Genomic DNA, 22985 nt, shown 5'->3' on the forward strand with positions numbered 1-22985 from the left:
GCACTCATTGGTGTGACTTAATCTGACTATGGGCAGAGTCTGGGCCTGATTGTCTGCTGTGTTATTCCAGCCTGACACCAGTACATTGCCATGATGACATCATTTGGATTATTTCTGATTTATAGTGATTGAGAAAAATTGGGTCCTGTACAATAATGCAAACAATCAGAGACACAAAGCAAAAATAGTGCCTTCAAGCTGCACTTTCACATTGCATGGTATTTTGAACTCTTAATATTGAAAGCCCTACAGTGCACAAAGTGGAATTTTCTCCATTTCTTATATTATACAGTTGCCTGAAAGAAACGGCAAACAGCTCCTCAGCCTGAATATCCTTTGCATAGGCTGAACTGTGTTCTTTTTCTATCAGCCTTCTTCCAACAGATCTCCTCTGAAACCTGGATCAACATCTGCCAACACAACTAGTTTCTGGACACATGGCCAAGGAAACAAAAATGATCCTTGCAGAGGCCCAGGCCAAGTTCACTGATCTGAAGCAAATTTGCTGAACATGAGATTACTTGAAGTATCCAGAACTCTATGAGAGCAGAACAAGTCTATCAGTATGCGACCAACCTCACACCACACTTACACCCCAACAAATTCCATTATTATCATCAGAACATCAGCTTCTTCCTAAGACCTTGAAATGCTTCATTTCAGCCCCAAATTATAGCAAGTACTTGGATGCAAAGAGCATAACAACTACCTCATGGCTGACAGCAGTGCTTAAGCACAAGAAATACTGAACTGAGGATCCACTTCCATTAAATCTTAAAATGTTGCCACCAGAAATACCTTCAAAAACACCACTGAAATAAATAATGATGAGCCACAACCCAGCACATGCAAGTAATGCTACTCAGCACTGATCCAGTTGTGCACGCTCAGTTTCCCACTCCTGCTGCCACTGAGAGGCACTCACCATTCTTCCGCTCCGCAAAGGGGGGTGGCTGGAGCTTGGTGCCATCCCTCACTTCCCCTGCTGCCTTTTCTTTGGGTGCCTTCTCTTCCTCATTTCCACTTGGTGCATTTTTGTGGTCCGAGCGATCCTGTTTGATCACACCATTCATCACCATGCCTGTATGGACCGGTCCAGATTCTGACTGCTCCACTTTGGATGCTCAAATGGAGAACCAGACACCAAAGCGACCTCTGGAAGAGAAGAAGAGCAGGTAAGAACGAACCTCCCAGACAGCCCTCAGGAAGGTGAATGAAGACTGGTGTTTGTAAAGCAGTCAGACCACAGACATGCGTTAGCATCATTTCAGAGGAAGGCTTCAGGATTTGTTACTGCCTGCTTGGTTCTGTCCACCGTGCCTGCTGGGTCTGCATCCTTGGCTGCTCTGCTGGACAAATTTCCAACCATAAGCACCGGATATCTGCAGAAAGCCAGGGGTGTTGTGAAAAAACAGTCATGGGGAATCTGCCTAAGAGAGCACTTGAACTGTTTGAAATGCAGAACAGATCTATAAATGGAGAACAACCTTTCTTTATGTAAGGCTATGGTTAGCTGAGCAAACTGGGTGATGGAATTAGTGCACACAGCACAGAAGAGGCTGCTGATTGCATGGTACAGGCAGCAAGAGAAACAGCAAACAGCAGCTAGCCCTTATGTCAGAACACGCACCAACACCCTGCAAAGTGAAATATGCATACAAAATTATTCTTTGATTAACATACATGGTGGAGTTAAAGTCTTTATGAAGATTTTCACCAGGTTAGGTAAGAGTTTTTGAGAGTTCTTGAAGGACAAGAAGGTTTGTTTGTTTACTACATTGTTCTACTATGAGTTTTAAGCAGGGTTTGTCAAAATGCTTCAGGAAAACTCCCACAAAACATTTAGGGAAGGAGGGAGCTTCCCTTGGTGGCACTAATACCTCACTGGAGGGAAGGGAAGGATCCAGCTCACGCCAGAAGTCTTTGCATGCTCATGACCCGGGAGGAGCTGCTGACATTAAGTGCAGCAGCACAAAGCTTCAAGAATCATTTCAATAAACTGTTTTGTCCAAACGAAAAAAAAAAAAAAAAGCCCATCCAGATGCTAAGTGAAAGTGAATGCCTGTAAAAATCAGCACCAGCTCCTAATGAGTCCCATCAGGAAAGAGCTGAGGAGAGCTAAAAAAGGTCATTTGCAGAGAACAAGAATAGAAAAGTGCAAGATTGATTCAGTGATAAAATCTGATTTAATACAAAAAAACTTACCAATTTACTGTATAAGGAAGTAAGAATAGTGTGTTGTATACGATACCATCTCCTCCATGCTATGTATGCCAGGACTTTCTCACACCCCTCTTCCTACCCTGAACCACTCAGATTTTGCCATCTGCTTTCTCCTTCCATCCACCTCCCTGCCCATTCCAGCCTGCCCTCACCACTGCCCCGGCCACGTCCCATTGGCAGCAGGTCAATCTGTGTCCATCTGTCCTGCTTTGTGTTGCATTTCATTGCCAGGTGAGACTGCCCAGAGGAGTAGTGGGTGCCCTGTCCTTGAAGACACTGAAGGTCAGGCTGGATGGGCACCTGATGGAGTTGTGGGTGTCACTGTCCATTGCAAGGGGGTTGCACTAGATGACCTTTAAGGGCCCTTCCAACTCACATGATTCTATGATTCTATGAGTTCATGCAGTGCCCATGCAGTGTTCAGAGAGGAATTCCCTGTAATAGAGTATTACAGAATAGAATTCCGTGTATTCCCTGTAAAGAGATACAGGAAATGCCTGTATCTCTTTATCGCTTTGCAGATGGGACATCCCTGGGACTGACTGTGTCCTTACCCAGCCCTGGTGGCTGGGCTCTGAAATAAAATGCAGAACCTTGCTCAATCAGATTCCAGTCCTTACGTGGGCAAAACCCCTCACCAGTCCCTCTCTTCTTCCTTGTGCTTCCCACCACTGCATTTCCCACTGATCTTTGCAGCCCTTTCCCCATCTCTTAAGCACAATAATTTCTACCAAGGCCTGTCATGCTACATACTACACATGGCCATGCCCTGGAAACAGCCCTGCAGGCACCCAGATGGGCCAGAGCCTTGTTGCACACCAAATCTTTGAACTGATGTTCTCAGTTTCCAAGTCCAAGTGAGCATTTTTTAGCTCCCTTGGGCATCTCGTGTTCTCTCTAGTGGTGTGACTGCTGTGCACTGCCCCATCCCCACTGCTGTACACCCATCACTGGCGGCTGTAGGGCTGTAGACCCACTTTGGCAGCGTTATCTCCAAAGCTTTCTATTCAATTCATGACTAACGTGGAGCATGCAATAAGTGTTTACATTACTACTTTAAAATGTACATTTTTTAACTTTTAGAAGTTGCTGATATAATGCATCTTTCCAGTGGAATAGTGGGTGATGACAGGACAATCCAGCAAACTGCATCTGCTTACAAAAATGAGACTTTGTTCAACTGAACACTAAATCTTTGATAAATTAGTCGGGGCTTTGGTGACGTACATGTTGAACCAATATGACAGTTTTATATGGATTATTATTATTAATGTTTTTGAAAAATAGAGAGCGTGAGCCAGACATCCAGTGCTGAAGCTGCAAGACCACCAGCAGAGGCAAGAGTCTTTCAGGAAGGCTTCTTCCAGGCACTGTGTACAATCTTTTTGCACTCAGAGCATATGCAACATTTTAATTTGCAGTGATTGTACCGAAGTCCTTTCTGCCTGAGCCAGGAGGTCACGCTGCGGCCCCGGCCATGCATGCTTTCACAACACACTCAAGTACCACTGGTTCAATGGTGTTTTTTTTTTTTTTTTCTGAAGTCAAATTTGGCCTCAAAACATTCCACACTGTTCACTCACTTCAGCCTGAACTGATTGTATTTATAAAGCTTAAGCACACTTTTGAGCCTCAGAGCACATCTCCCATCAACCACTACTGCCAACACATAAATTGCAAGGCCGTACACAGTACAGGCTGTCCCCCATCTCTTTCTGCCTATAAATATTAAATTCATAAAGCTGGACTACCATGGTAGCCTGTAGGTGCTTACTTCCACAACACTGGCTATCCTCTGGAGCTGAGGCTTGGTTCACAAGGATCAGTTCTGCTTCCCTGTAGATGTACAAGTCTGATGATACAAGAAGAGCAGCTGAGGGAACTAGGATTGTTCAGTCTGGAGGAGGTTTAGGGGAGAAGTTATTGCTTTCTATGACTGCTTGAAAGGAGGTTGCATAGAGGTGGGGATTGGCATCTTCTCTCAGGTAACAGCAACAGGACAAGAGGTGATGGCCTGAAGTTGTGCCAGCAGGCATTCAGGTTGAATGTGAGCTGGAGTGCAATCACACAGCATGTGCAGGACAACCAGGGGATCAGGCCCAGCTAGCATGGGATCTCAAAAGCCAGTTCCTGCTTGACCAACCTGATCTCCTTCTGTGATCGAGTGATCAGCTTGGTGGAAGAGGGAAAACCTCTTGACTTAGTCTACCTAGACTTCACAGAATCACAGAATTGCAGGGGTTGCAAAATCACAGAATTGCAAGGGACATCAAGAGATAGAGTCCAACTGCCCCAGCTAAAGCAGGTACTCTACACTAGGTCGCACAGGTAGGTGTCCAGATGGGTCTTGAGGGATCTGGAGCACAAATCTTATGCGGAGCAGCTGAGGGAAGTGGGATGGGTCAGTCTGAAGAAGAGGAGGCTCAGGGGAGACCTCATCGCTCTGTGCAACTCCCTGACAGGAGGTTGTGGCAAGATGGGGGTTGGCCTCTTCTCACGGGTAACAGTGATAGGAAAAGAAGTGATGGCCTCAAGTTCCACTAAGGGAGGTTCAAATTGGATATTAGGAAAAAATTATTGTCAGGAAGAGTGGTGAGGCATTGGAACGGGTTGCTCAGGGAGGTGTTTGAGTTCTTGATGTTCAAGGAATGTGAAGATGTGGCAGTGTGGGACATGGTTTGTTACGCATGGTGGGGATGGGATGATGGTCAGACTAGATGATCTTAGAGGTCTTTTCTAACCTCGATGGTTTTACAATTCAATAATTCTATGTGTGCCCAGAAATAAAGGCTCAGATGGGGTTCAGGTTGCATCCCTTTCCCAAGGGCTTTGGCACTTAAATCTAGTTTCTCCTGAGAGCTACCCTTGTTGGGCTGGAAGGAGTACCATGAGCACATCCTGCCTAGTCAGATCGTTTCCTGGGGTAGATCAGGCAGACCTGCAATGGCCAGACAGTTCATCTCATGTATGGCTTTTCAGGAAAACCCACAGACTCCCCATCAGATGCCATACGTGCATCTCACTGGCACTTCCTAGTGCTCTTTCTGCCAAAGCTGAAGGCATGGGGACACCACCCTTCAACACTAATGGAGAAGAGAGAGAAAACATACCGACCATGGCATCCCCGAGGCTGGAGATGGATGCTGAACTGGAGCCTGAGCCCTGCATCCCTTGGATACTTTTCTGCCCCTGGATCAGTGACTTGAAAGGTGGCTGTGACACCCTTGGACAAAGCCTTCCTCCCACTCTTGCAGCGGGAGGTAATGCAGTAACACACCCAGCCAGGGTGCTCACCTATTCCCCCATCTCCCCAGATGGTGCAATGCCCACAGACACCAACAAGTGCCGTTTGAATTCACCCAGCATTAGCTGGAGGAAGAGCTCAAGCCCCCACCCACCTATACATGTAGCCTCAGGCTCTGCACAACACTCTGGGTTTGTCAGAGTTGGAAAGGAACTGTTTTCCCACACTGCAAAACTTTCCGTGATTTTTATAATTTTTCCTTATCCCAAATGGGGATAAAATAAACATGAGGAAAAAAAAAAGTAAAAAAAAGGGTAGCGGGTCAGTCATGAATTTTCACAGTATAATTTTAGAATATTTTAATCTTTAAAAATTTTTAACCTCTTCTTAGTAAATATTAACAAAACCAGTAAGATTAAAACTGTTTTTTAAGAAGTGGGGGGGAAAAAAGAAAGAAAAAGAGTAAGAAAAGGATGAGTGTCCTTAGAGTAGCATCTGTCACACTAACCATGCAGCACTCTGGGTATGATCAGTTGCTGAGCAGAACAACTTGGGATACTTGTGCCTCGCTGACAGTCAGGGTACAGACCCTACACACACAGATGCTATGGTAGCTGGACTGGTATCATCTGCATAGGCATGAGCCCCATGTTTAGACAGCTGGCTCCTGCCTGCAGCTTGCACAGGCTGAGGCACAACACCTGGAACAAACATTGCTTCTTACCACCAGGAATGGCCCAGTGAACGGTACTGCCAGAAGGCCAGACCCTCCCTTAGGTTGCTGTGATGCAACACTGATGGCTTTGCTCTCTGCTTACTCTCTGCTCAAGATGGACCTCTATGCCTAATCTTGTTCACTTTCCATCTTCTCATATTTTCCCCTGTGCCACCTTCTGCATGCACCGAGACAGAAATAAGCAGAGCTTACATTTCCTCAGATACTGGATCCATCTAAATCCTCCCCTGCTTTCCTGTTTGCTCTGTCAGCTGTTGAAGTGGAAGTAAATACATTTGTCTCTAATGCACGTGCAGTGCTTCTTAGGCAATCCTGACCCACCATAAAACTTTAAATACCCAAAGAGAAAAACCAGGAGAGAGATGTTCAGAGATGCAGTTCAGCCTTATCAAATTCTTCACGTGTTTGTTGTGGCGTGTTTGTATTCCTGGACTTCTGCTTGCAGGAATGTTGCTGATAAAACCATCTCACTAAACACGGACGCTGTGTGTTCCAGCTGATGTTTACAGTGCTCAGACAGTAAGAGCAGCCCTGGATTCCTGCAGGCAGAAGTCCCATGGACATTTGCACTATTGTGCTTCGGATGCTGATCAAGCCCTGCTATGTACAAGTTCCAGCAGGACCCTGCCTGGTCTTCCTTCGAGCCATGTCGCATCTGGCAAGGCAGACGAGAACTCTGAGTGCTCACCCCACACTCACAACAACAAGAGACATTTGCTCCTCTGAGACCAGCCCGGGGCTGCGAGGGAATTTACCACAACCATGAATTTGCTGTTTTCCTTGCAGATGATGTCTTCTTTGCATGATTCCCCTCACTGAACTCCCTCATGCCTACTGAGGATGCAGAAAGCCCCATCCTGTAATGGAGCAGAGTGCAGTGGCACTGTGTGGAGCCCACAGGCTCTTTCCCACAGATCTGCACATTCCTCCCGTGCCCCGGAGCAGTGACCTGCTCACCATTCCATCCTCTGCACAAGGAGCTCTGCTCAGGAGAACTGCCTGGAAAGGCAGCCAGGAGACTTCCTCAGCGAATGGAAAACAAACCAAGGAAACCTGCCACCAGCCTGGAGACCCCCCCCCAACAATGAGCTATTTTATGCTGCTTTTTGTGCAAGTCTTGCATGGAACCAGTGCCAAGACTCCGTGAACAAAGCCGTGCGAACACGATGCCATAAAATCTTCACTCAAGGCAAATTCTCCTAGTGTTTGGTCACATTCTGATCCCCACACTTAGCAAACTTTGCCAGCTCTTCACACCCCCAGGGATTTTAGGGTAGTATCTCCTTCCCAGCCTCCACATTCCCAGTGCTGATATCTGCTACAAGATGCCCAAAGGCTACGGGGCCAGAGACGTCAGCAATGAGTCCTGTGATGGAAAATGGCAGCTGTCTTTGTTCAAGACATCTCCTGGCCTTGGGCCTGCGGAGGATGATGATAGATATGGGCCGTTCTCAGGAGAACATCTCAGCTCTGCCCTCAGCCCCATCCCCTCAAGCTATTTTCAAAAGGAGTGATTTCTCCTTCATTTTTCATTGAATGGAGCTTTAAGTGGTGAAAAATGACAGAGGAAGTGGTGATTAGGAAACAGGTCATTAATCCAGATCCTCTCAGGACCCATGGCTCATGTAAACAGGCTGAGAATATCTGGGACAAAACCAGACAAAAATTAAATGCTTCTGTAATAACTGATCAAGGTAGTATGAACAGTGAACAGATCCATTGGTGCTAATTCATTGAGAACTGGTTCCCTGATTGTGCATCCATTTTCATAGGACATTTCTGGAACCCAGAAGCCCATCCTAGGACAGACACTCTCTATATAAAGCAATTTACTTTATTGCAGTAGCACCCACAGTGACGTATTCATTCAGTGAGGGTACACCATGTGCAGCACTGCAAGTATTTTCATGATGTGGTAGCAAAGAGAAAATGAGAAGAACCTTAAAAATGAAATGTAATGACAGTGGATTGACATAGCGCGACATGGTGACTGTTAGAAGGAAGTGAGGCTGCCAATGATATAGCCACAGTGTGACATTTTGGCAACAGGTATTGCCTCTCTGAAGGCAACCCCCTCGGGAGCTCTGACTATCAGCAGGACATCCTAAGGTCTTTGAGTCTCCTGATTCACAACAGTTTGGAACAAAGTCTTTCTTTGCTCCGAATGGCATTTATCACAGCCCAGGACATCCACACCCAGCACACAGAACTTCTCCCTGCATCACTCACTACACCAGAGCTGGCACATTCACCTCCGGATGTGGTTAGGAATGAAAACCTGAGCACTTGTCAACCACACTGCACAGGAGAGCTGGGTATTTGAAGGAATTTTGAGGAGCCGTAAGAGTAGAATTTCATTTCTGGATGTCAAGGACAGAGAACATGTGTTCATGTTGACACAGCTGAACACTCCACATGTCTCAGCTCTTCAGCTCCTGCTCTTTTACAGACCTTACTCAGGTCTGGACATGGCAATAGCATTGACCAGGCATGGATGGCAGTCCCAGGGCTGGTTCTTTGGCCAAAGCTACAACACAGCTCCAGTAGTTCCCAGAAGTGCAGTGTGGCTAATGGAGAAGTTTTGTCGAGAGCTGAGCCACAGTAAAAGTGATCACAGTCAGCCACAGCCTCTGCCCTGACCATGGGGAGCCCTGGGCAAGGAACAGGGGTTACCAGCCCTCATTGCATGTCTGCTGTACTTCTGTCCCTGTCTGCAGTACTTACGGACTGCAATTCATTTTCTACCTGGCAGTTACCACCAGTTCTTAGTGCTGTTGATGTACCCGGGGCTATTTCCCAGCAAAATAGTCTGCTGGAAATACTACTGTATTTCTGGACAACACATGCACATAGTTCTGAGTTAGATAAAACTCCTCCTTATGAATCTGGACCATGCTTATAGTTTTCAAAGCAATCTTGAAATAAACTTAAAAATCTTAAAATAAGCAATTATATTCCATCTGCTAAAAAGCAGATATCAACCTCAAATTTGTTATTACTGCTTGTTCTGTTTGTAAAAGTGCTTTTAGGCTAATCTCATGAATTGTCCAGGTCTGAGTCACAAGTCCTGTATGCTGGGGCTGGTGATGTTGAGATCATACTGGTTGCCACCAAGACACTGGATGTAGGGAACTGCACACCTGGGGTCAGCCCCCTTCCCAACAGCCTTGATTGGCTGAGGAGACAGGGAGGATGAGATTTATGATAGAAGCTCTTATTTCTAAACTATTACTTGAGATGATTTTGTTTTCATAGAATCATAGAATCATTAAGGTTGGAAAGACCACTGAGATCATCTAGTTAGACCATCAACCTTTTTCTTGAATGCCTCCAGTAATGGTGACTCAACCACCTCCCTGGGCAACCAGTTCTAATGCCTCACCACTCTTTCTGAGAAGAAATGTTTGTTAATTCCAACCTGAACCTCCCCTCATTCATCGTAAGGCCACCACTTCTTGTCCCGTCTCTGTTATCCGGGAGCAGAAGCTGACCCCCATCTCGCCACAGCCTCTTTTCAGTGGGCTGTAGGAGCCATGAGGTCTCCTATGATCCTCCTCTTCTCCAGAGTGACCTACTCCAATTCCCTCAGCCACTCCTTGGCCACCTGGGCACACTGCTGGCTCATGTTCAGCCAAGCATCAACCAACAGCTCCAGGTCCTTTTCCTTCACATTTCCTCCACCTCCTTCCTTCCAGCCACTCTGCCCCAGATCTGTAGCATTGCCTGGGGTTGTTGTGGCCATAATGCAGGACCCAACACTAGGTCTTGTTGAAGGTGGTTTCTGGAAGTGCCCCCTGGTATTTAACACTGCCAACATCACTGTTTCCATCAATCCTGGCACTGCTAAAGCTCCTGTTGCCAAGGAACAGCTCTGATGGTCACAAAATGAATATGTTTCATCTTTCAATGAAGTATGGAAAGTTCCTGAGGTCAGCCCTTACAGCAGGCTTACCCATCCTATTTTGAGTGCCGTGGGCACAAATGCTCAGAATCTAGGCTGTGTTTTCACATAGCTAAGCCTTGAATTCAGAAAAGAAAACATTGAAAAGAACTATCCTGGACTCACACACTTGCAGTCCTCTGTCAGAAAGCTCGAGGTTGCCCTTGTCAGGCTGCTTTGCCTATGAAAGACCCTGCAGCACCAAACTGAAATACCAGCTGAGGTCCCTCAGCCCACATAGTCCAATGTAGAGCAGCTTCTGTCATTTGAATGTCTTCAGCTATTGTTACACCATTTAATCATGTCCTAATTTTGTGGCATTTGTGGTTTTTGTCCGATCTTTGTCTCCTATTTTGTTGCATTTTAGAAACATAATATAATCTTTCAAAACAACTGAAAACATGGCAGAAATTTGAAATGGAAAATGAGTGCAAAGTGGGCCCATGCCTCTCTATTAGATGCCAGGAGGGGAAGAAACCAAACCCAAAATGACAATCACTATTAATAAAGTGATGAAGGCACAGGTGCAACTGGAGGCAGAGGCAGTTCATGTGCCTGGGACGTCCTCTGGTCCAGTGTGGGGGCCTTGCCAGCTGCAGTTGGCACAGGGAGCATTCAGTGAGTGGGAAAGGCCACTACCTAGCAGGGCTTTGGGAAAGATCCCAGCCTGCTGGCAGAGGCCCTGTACCCAGGCAATATGTTCCCACTGCAGCAGGCACTGACCTGAGCCTGGCCATGCAGTGCTCGTTGGGTGGGTCAGGCCCAGATGGACCCTGTGCATTGCCTCTGTAACCCTGTGGTCGTGGGTCTGAGCAGTGAACATGTCTGATGTGCATGGTCACATCCAACTGTTGCTATTCAGCCGTTAGACTTCCACCACACACTGCAGCCTTATTCCAGAGCCATCACGTTCTCCATCAGAGTCACGAGTGATCTCAGAAACAGCACATAGACATCCTTTGTGGTCGTGGTTGGGATAGAATAGCTCTCAGGATGTCCTGGAGGCCCACAGTGTTAGGCTGTGCTAGAATGATTCTGACTGCAGGGCCCCACCTGGGCAGTGGCTGGTGGCCAGTGGCTCTAGCTAGGACCATGCTGTGAGGGTCATCTCTCCAGAGTCCTGTACTCCCCAGACACAGCTGTGGATCAGTGCTGAGCCCTGCAGAGGTCTCCAGGGCTCATTTTTCTGAAAATTCATTTATACAACTTCATATCACATACACTGTGACTGGAAGCCAAGAATGGAACATGGGTGGAGCTGGCACAAACAGGGAATGGTTTTAGGACTTGTGTGAAAGACTGTTTCAATCATTCCCTCTATAGGTTTTAAGCACTCTTTATGTCCTGGGTCCCAAGAAGCTGCCAGATTGAATGTAGCTAAGTCTGAGATGATCTTCATTCTCTTGGATTTGCTTGTTGTCATATGGACCAAAAGGCCTAGGCCATGTCATCATAATCAGCCTAGGATTGCCAAGGAGAGAGGCCCTCTCAATCCCTGTTTGGATTGGTAGCCTTTTGTTCTGAATGGGAACCATCTTGAGGCAAAAGAAGTATCCCATGATTTTGCAGCATGCTGTAGGACACATGGGTGCCCATTTTGAATGAAAGAGGCTATCATGGTGAACCCAAGATTGATGTCACTCAGCAGGAGGGTCACTCATTCACTGCTCCGTGGTAGCAGTGCCCATGGGAGTGAACAATTCCAAAAAACCAAAATGGGCTGAAGAAAGGCCGCACATCCAACCTCTGAGGGAGATCCAAGTAGCTACAGGACAGACTGTTCGATACTGAAGAGGGACACAGGACTAGGGAATCGGCATCGTTCTTTGGCTCTCATCCTCAACAATAACCTCAGTGAACAAAGAAGGTCTCACAGCCCAGAAAGCCAGCCATCAAAAGAACCATGGCCGATAAGGTGAGGGTGGTGATCCTGCCCCTCTGCTCTGTGCTGTGAGACCTCACCTGGAGCACTGCATCCAGATGGGGAGTCCTCAGCACAGGAGAGACATGGATCTGTTGGAGTGCATCCAGAGGAGAGCCGCAAAAAATGGTTCCAGGGATGGAGCACCTCCCCTGTGAGGACAGGTTGAGAGAGCTGGGGCTGTTCAGCCTGGAGAAGAGAAGGTCTGGGGAGATCTGAAAGTGGCCTGTCAATATCTAAAGAGGGGCTATAAGAAAGGCGACAGCAGGGTCACTTGTGACAGGGCAAGGGGAAATGGTTTCAAACTAAAGAAGGGGAGATTTAGATTGGATATCAGGAAGAATTTTTTTTTACAGTAAAAGTGGTGAGGCACTGGAACAGGCTGCCCAGAGAGGTGGTGGATGTCACATCCCTGGAGACATCAGAGGTCAGACTGGACGAGGCTGTGAGTACCTGATGGAGCTGTGGATGCCCCTGCTCACTGCAGAGGAGTTGAACTAGATGATTTTAAGGGTCCCTTCCAATTCAAACGATTCTATGATTCTATGATTCCAGGATCCGTCCGCTCTCTCCACACTTGGAGAACTTTTAAAAGTGAATTCCTAAGTGAACCCTGGCTAACACACACTGTATCCCTTACAGCAAAAATTAAAAAAAAAAAAATGCATAAGAAGCTGGCAGTCTAATGACAAAATGCTGTGTGGCTCCAAGTCTATGAACGTGTTACTGCAAGCGCATGAGCAACACACCTCACCCAGGCACACAGGAGTGCTGTGACACAAGAGATGCAGTGTATTGGATTCAGCTCCTATCTCTAGCCAAAACAGGACAGTACAGGAAAAAAACAACCAACCTCCTTTCTGCATTCCAGAAGCCAGAGCTACACTAAGGGGAAAGAAAACTGGTGATTCATTCAGACAACTAACTAATCCTCTGTAGTATGAGGATGATAAAATATAGAGCAATAGAGAGAATCAAGAATGGATAATCGCCTCTTGTTAGCATTCTTCTGAAGATACAAGCAACTGAAATATTCTGGATTTAATTTTTCACTCCAGGATCATTCCTATCATATCATAAAATCCCTTCCATTAACTTATCAAGCTCCATCTAGAAACAATGTAGGCTTTTTGCCCCTACTTTCCAGTTTGGAAGGCTGTTCAAGAATGTCATTCTTTTATTAGCTAGAAAATTTAATCTATCCACCAGTCTAAATTTATTTTCAAAATCACCCAGACTCAAAGCACCAGGCCAGTAACCAAAAAGGGCGATGTTTAGGTAAGTACAGGTGGGGTTGTTGCAAGAGACCAGGCTTGACATTAACTGGAGCTCCAAGCCTAGTTGTCACTCTTATCACTCGTCCCTCTTATTTCAGTGGCCATGACTCACAACTCTCTGAAATACCTGAAAATTCATTTCTCTGGCTGTGAGGTAAAGGATCAGAAAACACACAGTAAGACTATGCAGAACGTACAGACTCATTCATCATGAGTAAAATTGATGCCAGGAAAAAATGATTATCCCACAGCTGCACACGGATAAATACCAGTACTTCCATGCTGAATCCAAATTCCTTTTTGGATACCCTTTCTGAAGAAGCCGAGCCTAATTTGTAAAGGACACATGCACAGCTACAAGTCTAGATGCAGTGAAGTTTCCCTGCTGATGGTTTTGGCTCTATCCTGTCATTAGGATCCTTTGGGAAGAGGTGTCTAGAGCTGAGAGAGGAAATCTCTCCAATTTCCTCAAGTACCCCAGAAACATCACAAACAATGGTACCCCTGGATGCAATGGTGAGGATGCACCTAGAGTACTGAGTTCTTTTCTGGGCCCCCGATACAAGGAAGACATAGACATACTGGTAAGAGTCTAAGAGTGAGCTACTGAGATGACAAAAGGACCGGAGCACCTCTGCTGTGATGAGAAGCTAAGAGAGCTGGGACTTTCCAGCCTGGAGAAGAGAAGGCTTAGGGGGATATTATCAGTGCCTATAAATACCTAAAAGAAGATCCAACAAAGATGGAGACAGGCACTTTTCAGTGGCGCCCATGTTATAGAATACAAGCGTACAGAAATAATAAGCAAAGGGTAGGTTTGTTTTAATGAAGGCAGAAGACAGGAAATCATGCTAGGGCTTGTGCTGGTCAGCATAGTTACACAGATAAGGCAACAGAAACAGAAATTTTCCTTATAATACCCAATTACTCAAAGCTCTAAAAAAGAAACCTGACACTGAAGAGCTACAGAAAGATATGCAGATTCTGAGTGACTGAGTGATAAAAGGCAAATGCAAAACAAAGTCCATGGAGAAGAACAATCCAGACGGAGTGACAAAAGTGATCAAAGAGAAATAAAATAGGCCGGGACTCTCAGCTTGGAAGGTGGGAGACCATAGAGGATTTCCATTCAGGAGTGGCCCAAACAGCACTGATGTTTGCTCAGCGTTCCTCACGCTGCAGGAACTAGGGAAAATCAGTGACATTCTTAATCATCAGATGACATTCTTAATCATCAGATTTAAAAAAAGGCAAAAGAAAGGGAGGGATTTTCTCACATAGTTTATAGTTAAACAGGAGAACTCTTTGCTGCAGGATACTACATGGTATTTGATGTCTTCAATCACAGGACATCAAACGCAGGTGTTAGGCCTGGTTCAAGAAGCCTCTGAGGAACAGATTATTAGAAAACATTTAACGGGAAAAAGGATCCCCAGGCATTCAGTAATCTCCTCTAGCTGCATGCCCACCACTGGGGAACAGACTGATCCATCTTCTGACCACAGTAAATTCATTTTTATTCTCCCAGAAAACGTCTTCCACACACGAATGCGCTGCCATGACTGCCCATCAAATCCAGCTCATGGCACAGCAGAGCACAGGCAGGAAAGAGGAACATGCATGGATCAGGCAAGGATGTAGATATGTGGCAAGGGCTCTCAGGGCCTGGCAGGGCAGGATGGGGATCGATGCACCAGGCACAGCTAATGCTCCAAAGCTGTGAGGAGATCTCTGGCCCCACCACATCCCTTGGCTGCCAAACTCCCTTGCTGCCAAAATTCCTCAGAGCTACTTGCTAAATAATGGAATCTAAATTTCCGCCTTCTTGTGGCAAAGTTAAAAAAAACATTAAAATTAACCAAATTATACCCTGGTCTAAACAAAGGAGGGCTGGGGCTGCCAATTTCACAATTATCCCAAATGGCTCTTAATATGACACAGATAAATACTTTCCAATTACCCAGTGGAACAAAGCTGCCCTGGGGGAAATGGAGAACAATATATTACGGGGGCCAGAGACCCAGGAGATTAAGGATTTACACTCTACTCATCCTGCTGTAATCCAAAAACAGCAGGGAAGGATGCCCATCCTCACCCAAGCTGTGGTCCTGCTGGTAGGGCCATTTCCCCAGCAGTACGTGGACAGCGGGACACCAGGGAATGAGTCAGGAAGAGGACTTTGCAACTTCTGACAAGAAAACTGGGGGTGGGCTAAGGGCTACCAGCTGGCTGCAAGGTGCTCTGCCGCAAGATGTTCTAATGTAAGGTGCTTTGCCACAAGGTGCTATGGCTCTCCAGCTCTGTCTGACACCTCTGATCTGTGCAGCACATGAGTGAGAGCAGTGTGCTCTCTGTCCTGGTGCACACAGAGGGTGAAGGAAGCAGCCTGGTGCTGTGACAAATGCTGCTGGCATTCCACACACACATCGTGAACATGCTCTGGGCTGCTCCTGGGTCTCCTCCTGCCCACAGAAGCCACACAGTGAGAAAACATGGGTTTTAAATCAGGATATATCTCTAGAACTGGAAGAGGAGTGATGCTCATCCCAAGACTGCTTTGTGTGTTGAGAAGCATCCTCGAACAGCTCTTGGCACTGTGTGCTTGCTTGTTTTCTGGTCCTCACTAACGCAGTGAACTGTCTCTTGCAGTTTTTCTCTTTAAAGATGTTAGCTCACAGTCTTCCACTACCACTAGGTTAATTACAAAATCTAAAGACATCTGCAAAAATCTATGGGTTCCTATGCTCTCCATACCTGGGCTGCACCTGCATGTCTCCCCTGAGACCTGCTCCCTGGGAAACAGTGTGCATGCTGCAGCAGCTCTGCAGGATTTCAGTTATTCAATACATATGTTTCTGGAGACTCTGTTCTACGATTTCTTTTCCCTGGTGGTACTTTCTGGACTTGTCAGCCTCCCTGCTCTCACAGCTTTCTCTCTTACAGAAGAGGTTCATTGAGACTGAGGCTCACCTCAAAGGCAAGTATGTCTGGGAATATAGAAATATTACAATCACATACGCTATATGCCTTGGTGGACTCCACAGAAACCAGGAACTAGCCTTACAAACACATGGCTTTGGTGAAAAATAAATGTGGTCTTCCTTTGATGGACGAGATGGTGTTCTTACTCCAGGCTTCCCTTAAGCCACCATTTTTCAGCTTTTCCACGTACCCAGGAGAGCTACACACAACTGTCTTTGCACATGCAGAGACCCTCCTGTGACACATCTCCCTCACACATGGTGCCAGGGCCTCATGGCCCAGCGGATGGCCTGGAAGCAGCATGGCTGTGTTAAGCACAGCTGTGCCCTGGTTGAAGGCTCTGAGCCTTGGGCTTGGGGCAGGACTGCCTCTGGAGCCTGAGCAGTGGGCCCAGACCCACGCAGGAGCTGGGCCAGGGACAGCCAGAAGCAGCCCATTGAGTGACGTGCTGTGAGTGCCACAGGTGCCAGAGATATGCAGGGGGGCAGGGCTCACCGAGTGCCCACCAAAGGCAAGTTTCCGTGTGCCACAGATTTTCCCCCAGGCATCTGACACCATGAATCCCTAAACGCTGTTCTGAAACTGAGCTGCAGGCAGCAAGGCTGGTGGGCAGCTGAGCCCTGAGAATAAGAACAAGGCCCTTCTCCTTCCAAAAAGGCTCCAGGATCCACCTGTGGCCTCAGGTGCTGGGCCTGGTCAGCCCCAAACCCCCTCTACTTCCCAGGGAGCCGAGGTGCTAAGTGCTACAACCATTAATGCACAGGGATGATACAGAGGTCGGTTACCTTAGAAACCCGCTGAGGGGTAATTTTCTGATTCATATCAGCTCCAGAACCAATGCTTTAAAATTACATACAGGCTTGTTGTTTTGGTAGAGTAACCAAAAGCAGATGCTGGAAGGAGCGAGCAGCCAGCAAGAAGTGTAAGGACTCCCTGTGGGTACGTACAGCACAGCACAGAAAAACAACCAGCCTGAGGAAGGATTTTCTTGCTACCTAAATGACTCAGCCAGGGCCCTGTCCTCTCCCATCTCTCAGTTCCTTTGTCACCAGGGTCAGAGCACACCACGCAGGTGTTCTGCAGGCCTTTCTTCCTCTGACATGGCTGTTATTGGTGCTCCTGTGAACTCCTTGCGCAGGATGGATGCATGATATTCCATAACCCATGCTGTCTTCCTGCCTGGGAAAGCTCTGCAGAGCAGCTCCACATACTTCTTTTGCTGCCAATTTGTGCCTGGCACATACGCTTGGCTCATCCCGCAGTCTGTGCAGCTGAACCCCTGGGCCAGCTGAACCCCCTGCCTGCAGCGTAGTCCTCCATCCCATACCAGCTGTGCACCAGCTCACCCAGGAGCTCTGCCCTATGCTTGGGAAGCTGCTGGTTTAGGCACAAGGAAGCACAGCCCCTTCCCAAACAGCCCTGCCCTCTTGCTGTCCATACTTTTCTTTCCCAAGGACAATCCACCTGTCACAGCATGTCATGGTTAGGATGGACTTTCCCCGGTCCTAGCCTCACTCCACCTGCCTGCAGAGGCTGTGGCTACTGTACTAAGCTCGTGCCATGGGATATGTACAAGAGCTGAGAGGTACACATGGGCGACCAGCAGACTGCCTGAAGGACTGAGAGCACTGCATGCTCCTCTGCAACATCCTGAATTCTTCTAAGCCAGAACCTGAGGCAGACCTTTGAAGTCCCCAGTCACTGCTCTGCCTTAGCATGGATTTCTCTTATTTGATCACTGTTCTTAGGCAAGATATACACATCCCTGCTGACCACAAGGCTCTCAGCAGCGTGCTGCAGGGTGTAGCAAACGAAGACAGTGCGCTGGGAGAGGCTGTGGTGCTGGTGCTGCATTAGGGGGATGGAGAGCTGAGTGAAGAAAGCAAACAATGAAGAAAAGAAGGAATGAATACATTGTTCTGGTCCCTAAATCACAGCGTGCAGAAGCAGCTTTCAGGGATGCTTTCTTGTAAGTGAAGCATCTGCTTCCAGTGCCAGGTCAGTCTCTACAAGGCAGAGCTACCTGTGCTACCTGGAGCTCCTCTCCATCACAGGTAGCATTTATGCCATCTCAGGCTGGTTTCAGACCTGAGCTGGGAAGAGACAGTGAGGGACAAGGCTGAGTCTGCCTAGTGGAAACTCCATTGATTACTCGGTGCCGTACCTTCCCGACATCATGAACACCTCAGCCCCAGGGGAAAATCTGGGTTCTATCAGCTCTTATAAGCAAGTGTTTCAAAAGGTTTACAGAAAAGTAAAGTAAACAGAACTCTGAGTAACAAAAGAGCCCCGTTTATGCATTCTTTGATTCACTGTAAAGGATGGTGTAAACTGACTTTTTAACCAAGCATTAGGCAAGATTTGGGCCCCCGCCATTATATAATAAACAGTGACATGGCTATATTAAAATATTTACTTAATGCACTGAAGTGACTTATAGTATGAGTGGCTACTCAATAGGATGGCCTAAGTGTTAAGGCGTCAGGTGCCATCGCCTGTATAAATATTCTGTGTGCACTTGTTTATAGGAAAACCCCATCTGGATTTGGCTAAAACAGCAGACACCCTGCTGACCCCAGTTTTTGCTATTGGAAAATATAACACAAGTGTTCACTCATCTAGAATAACAGCAGCGGTTAAGTGCCATCTGACAGACAGAAGGGTATTGGCTTTTCTCAATAGACAGCAGGCTTGGTGCTGTGAAGGGCTTCATGGCAACAGCTCCCCAAGATTTACAGCATCCTATGGACCAGAAGCAGAGGGCTCTGCCTCCTCTGTCACGGTCTTTGGCAGATAGGAGGCATCAAAAAGATTCAGATACCCCAAATCTTGCTGAAACAGAGGTGGGCTGTGCCACACTGTGAGGAAACAGGCAATCAGGTCCTCTGCTCCATCCACCTGGCTGCTGGGAAATATTAAGCAGAATCTGCCTGTCTGTGGTGTTCACCCACGTGTATGTGCCCAATGGAAGAAGGGTCTGAGGCCATGTAAAACAAAAGAGCTTTTCACTGTCTCATCCAGATTAGTGATCAACACCCTGCAGGAACCATGGAGGCTTCATGGTTAGTGCAAGCCTCTGTTAACCAGTCCTGGATGTATAATTTTTGGAGCAGATTAGCCTTAAGCCAATTGTAACCAATCCTACAAGGAATAGAGGATGGAAAAGCAAGAGGAACTTCTTAGACAAAACCAAGTAGGGAGTCTCCATCACTGCTCAACCCTGGCTCTCCTTGACAGCTGTGGTCAGATTTTTGTTCTGTATTTTGCAAGCTTGTCCATCTGTGATATGTCTGCCTAGATGCCCAAGGTGGCTGGGCACCTCTGCACTCACAGAAGACCGTGAGAAGGTCATACAGCCTGCAAATACTTACAGTGCTTTCAGTGAAGGCGTTGGAAGAGGTTATGCTTGTGGAACTGTAGCCTGGGTGGGAAATGCTCTCTGAGCTCTGCCTCCTGAAGGTCTGACTCCCAACAGTGCATTTCATAGGCTTGATAGTGGCAATTCAATTTTTCACAAATAAGCTAGGAAAAGCAGAAATTTAAGCCAGCAGAGCCACAGTGACCAAACTCTGGAGCAGCAGTATGCCTGTAGCACTTCACTACCTCCTGAGCTGGTAGTGGGAACAGGCAGCGAGGACCCTGACAGGGCTTTCCTAAACTCTTTGCTGGCAGGCAAAGAACAGTGAGATGTGGGAATCCTGCAGGCTGGAAGGGAGAAGTACCTGCTCCCAGCTCCTGTTTCTCCCAGCTCTTCTCACATCTTGACTTCAGAGCCTATGACTGTCAATACTGAAACTTCTGTCTCCACTTTGGCTTCCTGAGGTTTAAACACTGGCTGGAGATAGAACAGAAGGGAAAGAGGGATGATGGAACACTTTCCAAGCAGTGGGCACACACACCTGGGAGGATTACGTGTGGTAAGAGCTACAAACATGAAGGCTTCCCCTCACTCTTGTATAGTAACTGGTGTGTTGGTGACCTCTAGACATGTCTAGGCCAAACTTCTGCTCAAAGAAGGACTAATATAAACATGAAGTCAAGCCGTGTCTTTGTATAGCTGAGTCCTGAACACCTCCAATGAAGGAAATGCCATGCAGGAATTCGGTTCTGACTTAATTCCCTTTTAAACCTCTTTAGGATACCCACTGCTCCCAGGTCAGGTGGGCCTGACCTCTGCCATCAGCAAAGGCTCTTGCTATTTCAGCTTTCAATTTAAGAGGCCGCTGGCTTCAAAGCCTTCCTGTCTTCAGCTCTCCACATGCCCTTTCCTCAGAACTCCCAAATGGGATGCACAAGTGGCTGGGGTGTTCAGTGACCGGGGCTCTTGGTTTGAAAGCCTCATGCCAGCTGGGCTTTCTTCCTTCTAGCAGACATGAAGCTGCCAGACAGACGGCATTTCAGATTGCCAAATAAAATCTACTAAGTTAGTAAAAGAATTTTCCATTGGAAGAGAGATCTGAAGGAAAATTTATGGCTCTCCACAGAGCTCTGTGTCCCATGGTCTGACTGCAGGCAGCGGTGTGAGAACTCAACGCAGGGATAGTCCACCACATCTCCCCTTGGCCAGTCCTGCAGGAGGCAGCAGCTGGCTGAAGGAACCAGCCTGAGGGTTTTGCATGCCATTAGTGGTATCAAGAAATCCCCATCCTGAGAGAAAGGTCCCCTTTGGTAGACAGACTCTGGACAACAGGTTCACCTTGCTATCCTCCTGGGTTAGCTCACCACCAGCCCAGTACTTAAAGCATCATTGCTGGCCCATCCTCAGCTGTGTCCTAAGGAGTGTTACCTCACTGCTCTCATACTGCTCCACAGTGGCTTTATATCAGTCTAAAATCTATTCCTGCCATGCTATGAACTTCCTGCTCTTCCCAGTTTATGGCCACTCACCAAAGTAATAAATAACCCTCCCCTCTGCTACATCATTCTGCTAATTTGCTGAATTCTTCAGGAGTACCCCTGAGGCAGACCATGGTTGTCTAATTCACTACAGCCTTCCAGACAGACACCAAATAATAGCAACCACTGGTCATGCTTGCTACCTTGCTTTGCACCCAGCCCTCAGCAATTACACCGTAGCCATCTCTCCTCTATGAGTATATAATTATGACTGGTGATAGCAAAATATCTACAATATTAAGTTATTTGACAGTTACTGCTTCTCTCTACCCGTAATACACACATAAGCACAAAAGAAGTGAATTGTTCAGACACTGTATTTTTTCTTGACAAATATATGTCAGCTGGCTGCCGCACCTCTCGTGTCCTAGTCCAGCTCCAGTCCAGTTCCCTAAAAGACATACAGAAATTCAGCGAAATTTTATCCAGCCTAGCTGAGATGAAAATGAGTGGATTTCACTTATTTAAGCACTCTTAAACTGATTCTTTTCTTGTTTTATCCACATCTTCCCCTCTTTGTAGCTAGTTAATTGCATTAATCACTTCACTGAAGTTAATAATTCTAGCAACAACTGAAGCAAAGAAAGCACTGAACTCTTTTCATCTGACACAATTTCATCTGTTGTCATCTCTCCCTTTTCGCTGAGCAGAAGACTCACTTTCTTTGACTTTCCTATCAGCCCAGGAGGAAACTGCAACTGGGCAGCCTTTCACCCTGCTGAAAAGCAGTGACTTTCCTATGGGGAAAGCCATGATAGCATGCAGTAGATGTTGGTAGTGTGGACCACAGTGCTGGACAGACTCCCTCCCACCCAGCATACGTCCATCCGGAATCTGGCTGCTGCTCCTATGCCTCCACTCACCCTCACCAGATTGCAGAGGGCTGAAAGTTGTAAAAACTCCCAGAATCCAAGCCTGCAGCTCTTCCAGGTTTGTTTTTCCCTCCTCTACCCCCTACCACTATTCCTTTTTCCTGTCTTCCAAGCTGTAATTATATAGCAACATGGGTAGTATAAATACAATCCAACTCTCATATCCCGTCAGACAACACTTAGCAGAGCAAACCTGCCTGCAGAGTGCTGGCATGGTGGCTGCACACTCGCACTGTGCATTGCACTATCTTTACGAGTAGGATAGTTTAGTCTAGTACCCTTTCTGTTGTATAACACCATCACACATGGGGTCAGGATGTAGAGATGACAGCGGCCTTACCATGTACTGGGGTTGTGAATTGATGAGATACCAACTAAACTTTCATGCAGAAAGGATTGTGTTTGTCAGCCCCCTGCATGCTGCAGGAGAGCAGACATACATCCTTAGGCACAATTTTTGTTGCTTACAGGAACACGCTTCCTGTGGCTGCTACAGCTGTGAACGTGTGAGTGCAGAGAGATTTCTCACCTGACCATGCAACTGCAGTAGAACGAGGAGGGCTACTGCAGAATGAACTGGACATGTCCTGCAGTGACCCAGCAGGAAATGCTGTGCCAGAAGTGGTGCAAGTTTTGGGAGGACAAGGCTTTCCCCTCATCTCCCACCATCACACCTGTGTGGACAGGCGCATCTGGGCTCTCACTCCAAGAACCCTGCCCCATCCCTCGCAGGTAATAGAAATGAGGAGCATCTGCTGCCTGCTTGGATCTAAAGTCACCCACCAGAGATGGACCCTGAGGATGGAGACTGCAGACTTTGGGCCCAATATTAGATGAATGTCAGGTAGGCAAGAAACTCTGTAATGGTTTCATTCAAAACCACAGAATTTCCAT

The 22985-nt window shown here is 47.0% G+C and overlaps 1 protein-coding gene across 20 annotated transcripts in view; it reads right to left on the minus strand.

Annotated features, from left to right (window-relative positions):
* MYOCD (myocardin) overlaps positions 1 to 22985 on the minus strand; it is a 221325-nt gene that overhangs the window by 98892 nt on the left and 99448 nt on the right. For 14 of the 20 annotated variants that reach the window (XM_040649548.2, XM_015295170.4, XM_040649539.2 and 11 more), the window contains exon 2: positions 926 to 1155. In XM_040649548.2, the coding sequence (XP_040505482.1) occupies positions 926 to 1079 (154 nt within the window). In that variant the 5' untranslated portion in view covers positions 1080 to 1155. Of the gene's footprint in view, positions 1 to 925; positions 1156 to 22985 lie in introns of those variants that run through there. The other 6 variants (XM_040649561.2, XM_040649559.2, XM_040649551.2 and 3 more) reach the window with 2 other exon arrangements.

The sequence above is a fragment of the Gallus gallus genome, chromosome 18 (assembly GCF_016699485.2).
Source record: "Gallus gallus isolate bGalGal1 chromosome 18, bGalGal1.mat.broiler.GRCg7b, whole genome shotgun sequence".
NCBI classification, from domain to species: Eukaryota; Metazoa; Chordata; class Aves; order Galliformes; family Phasianidae; genus Gallus; species Gallus gallus.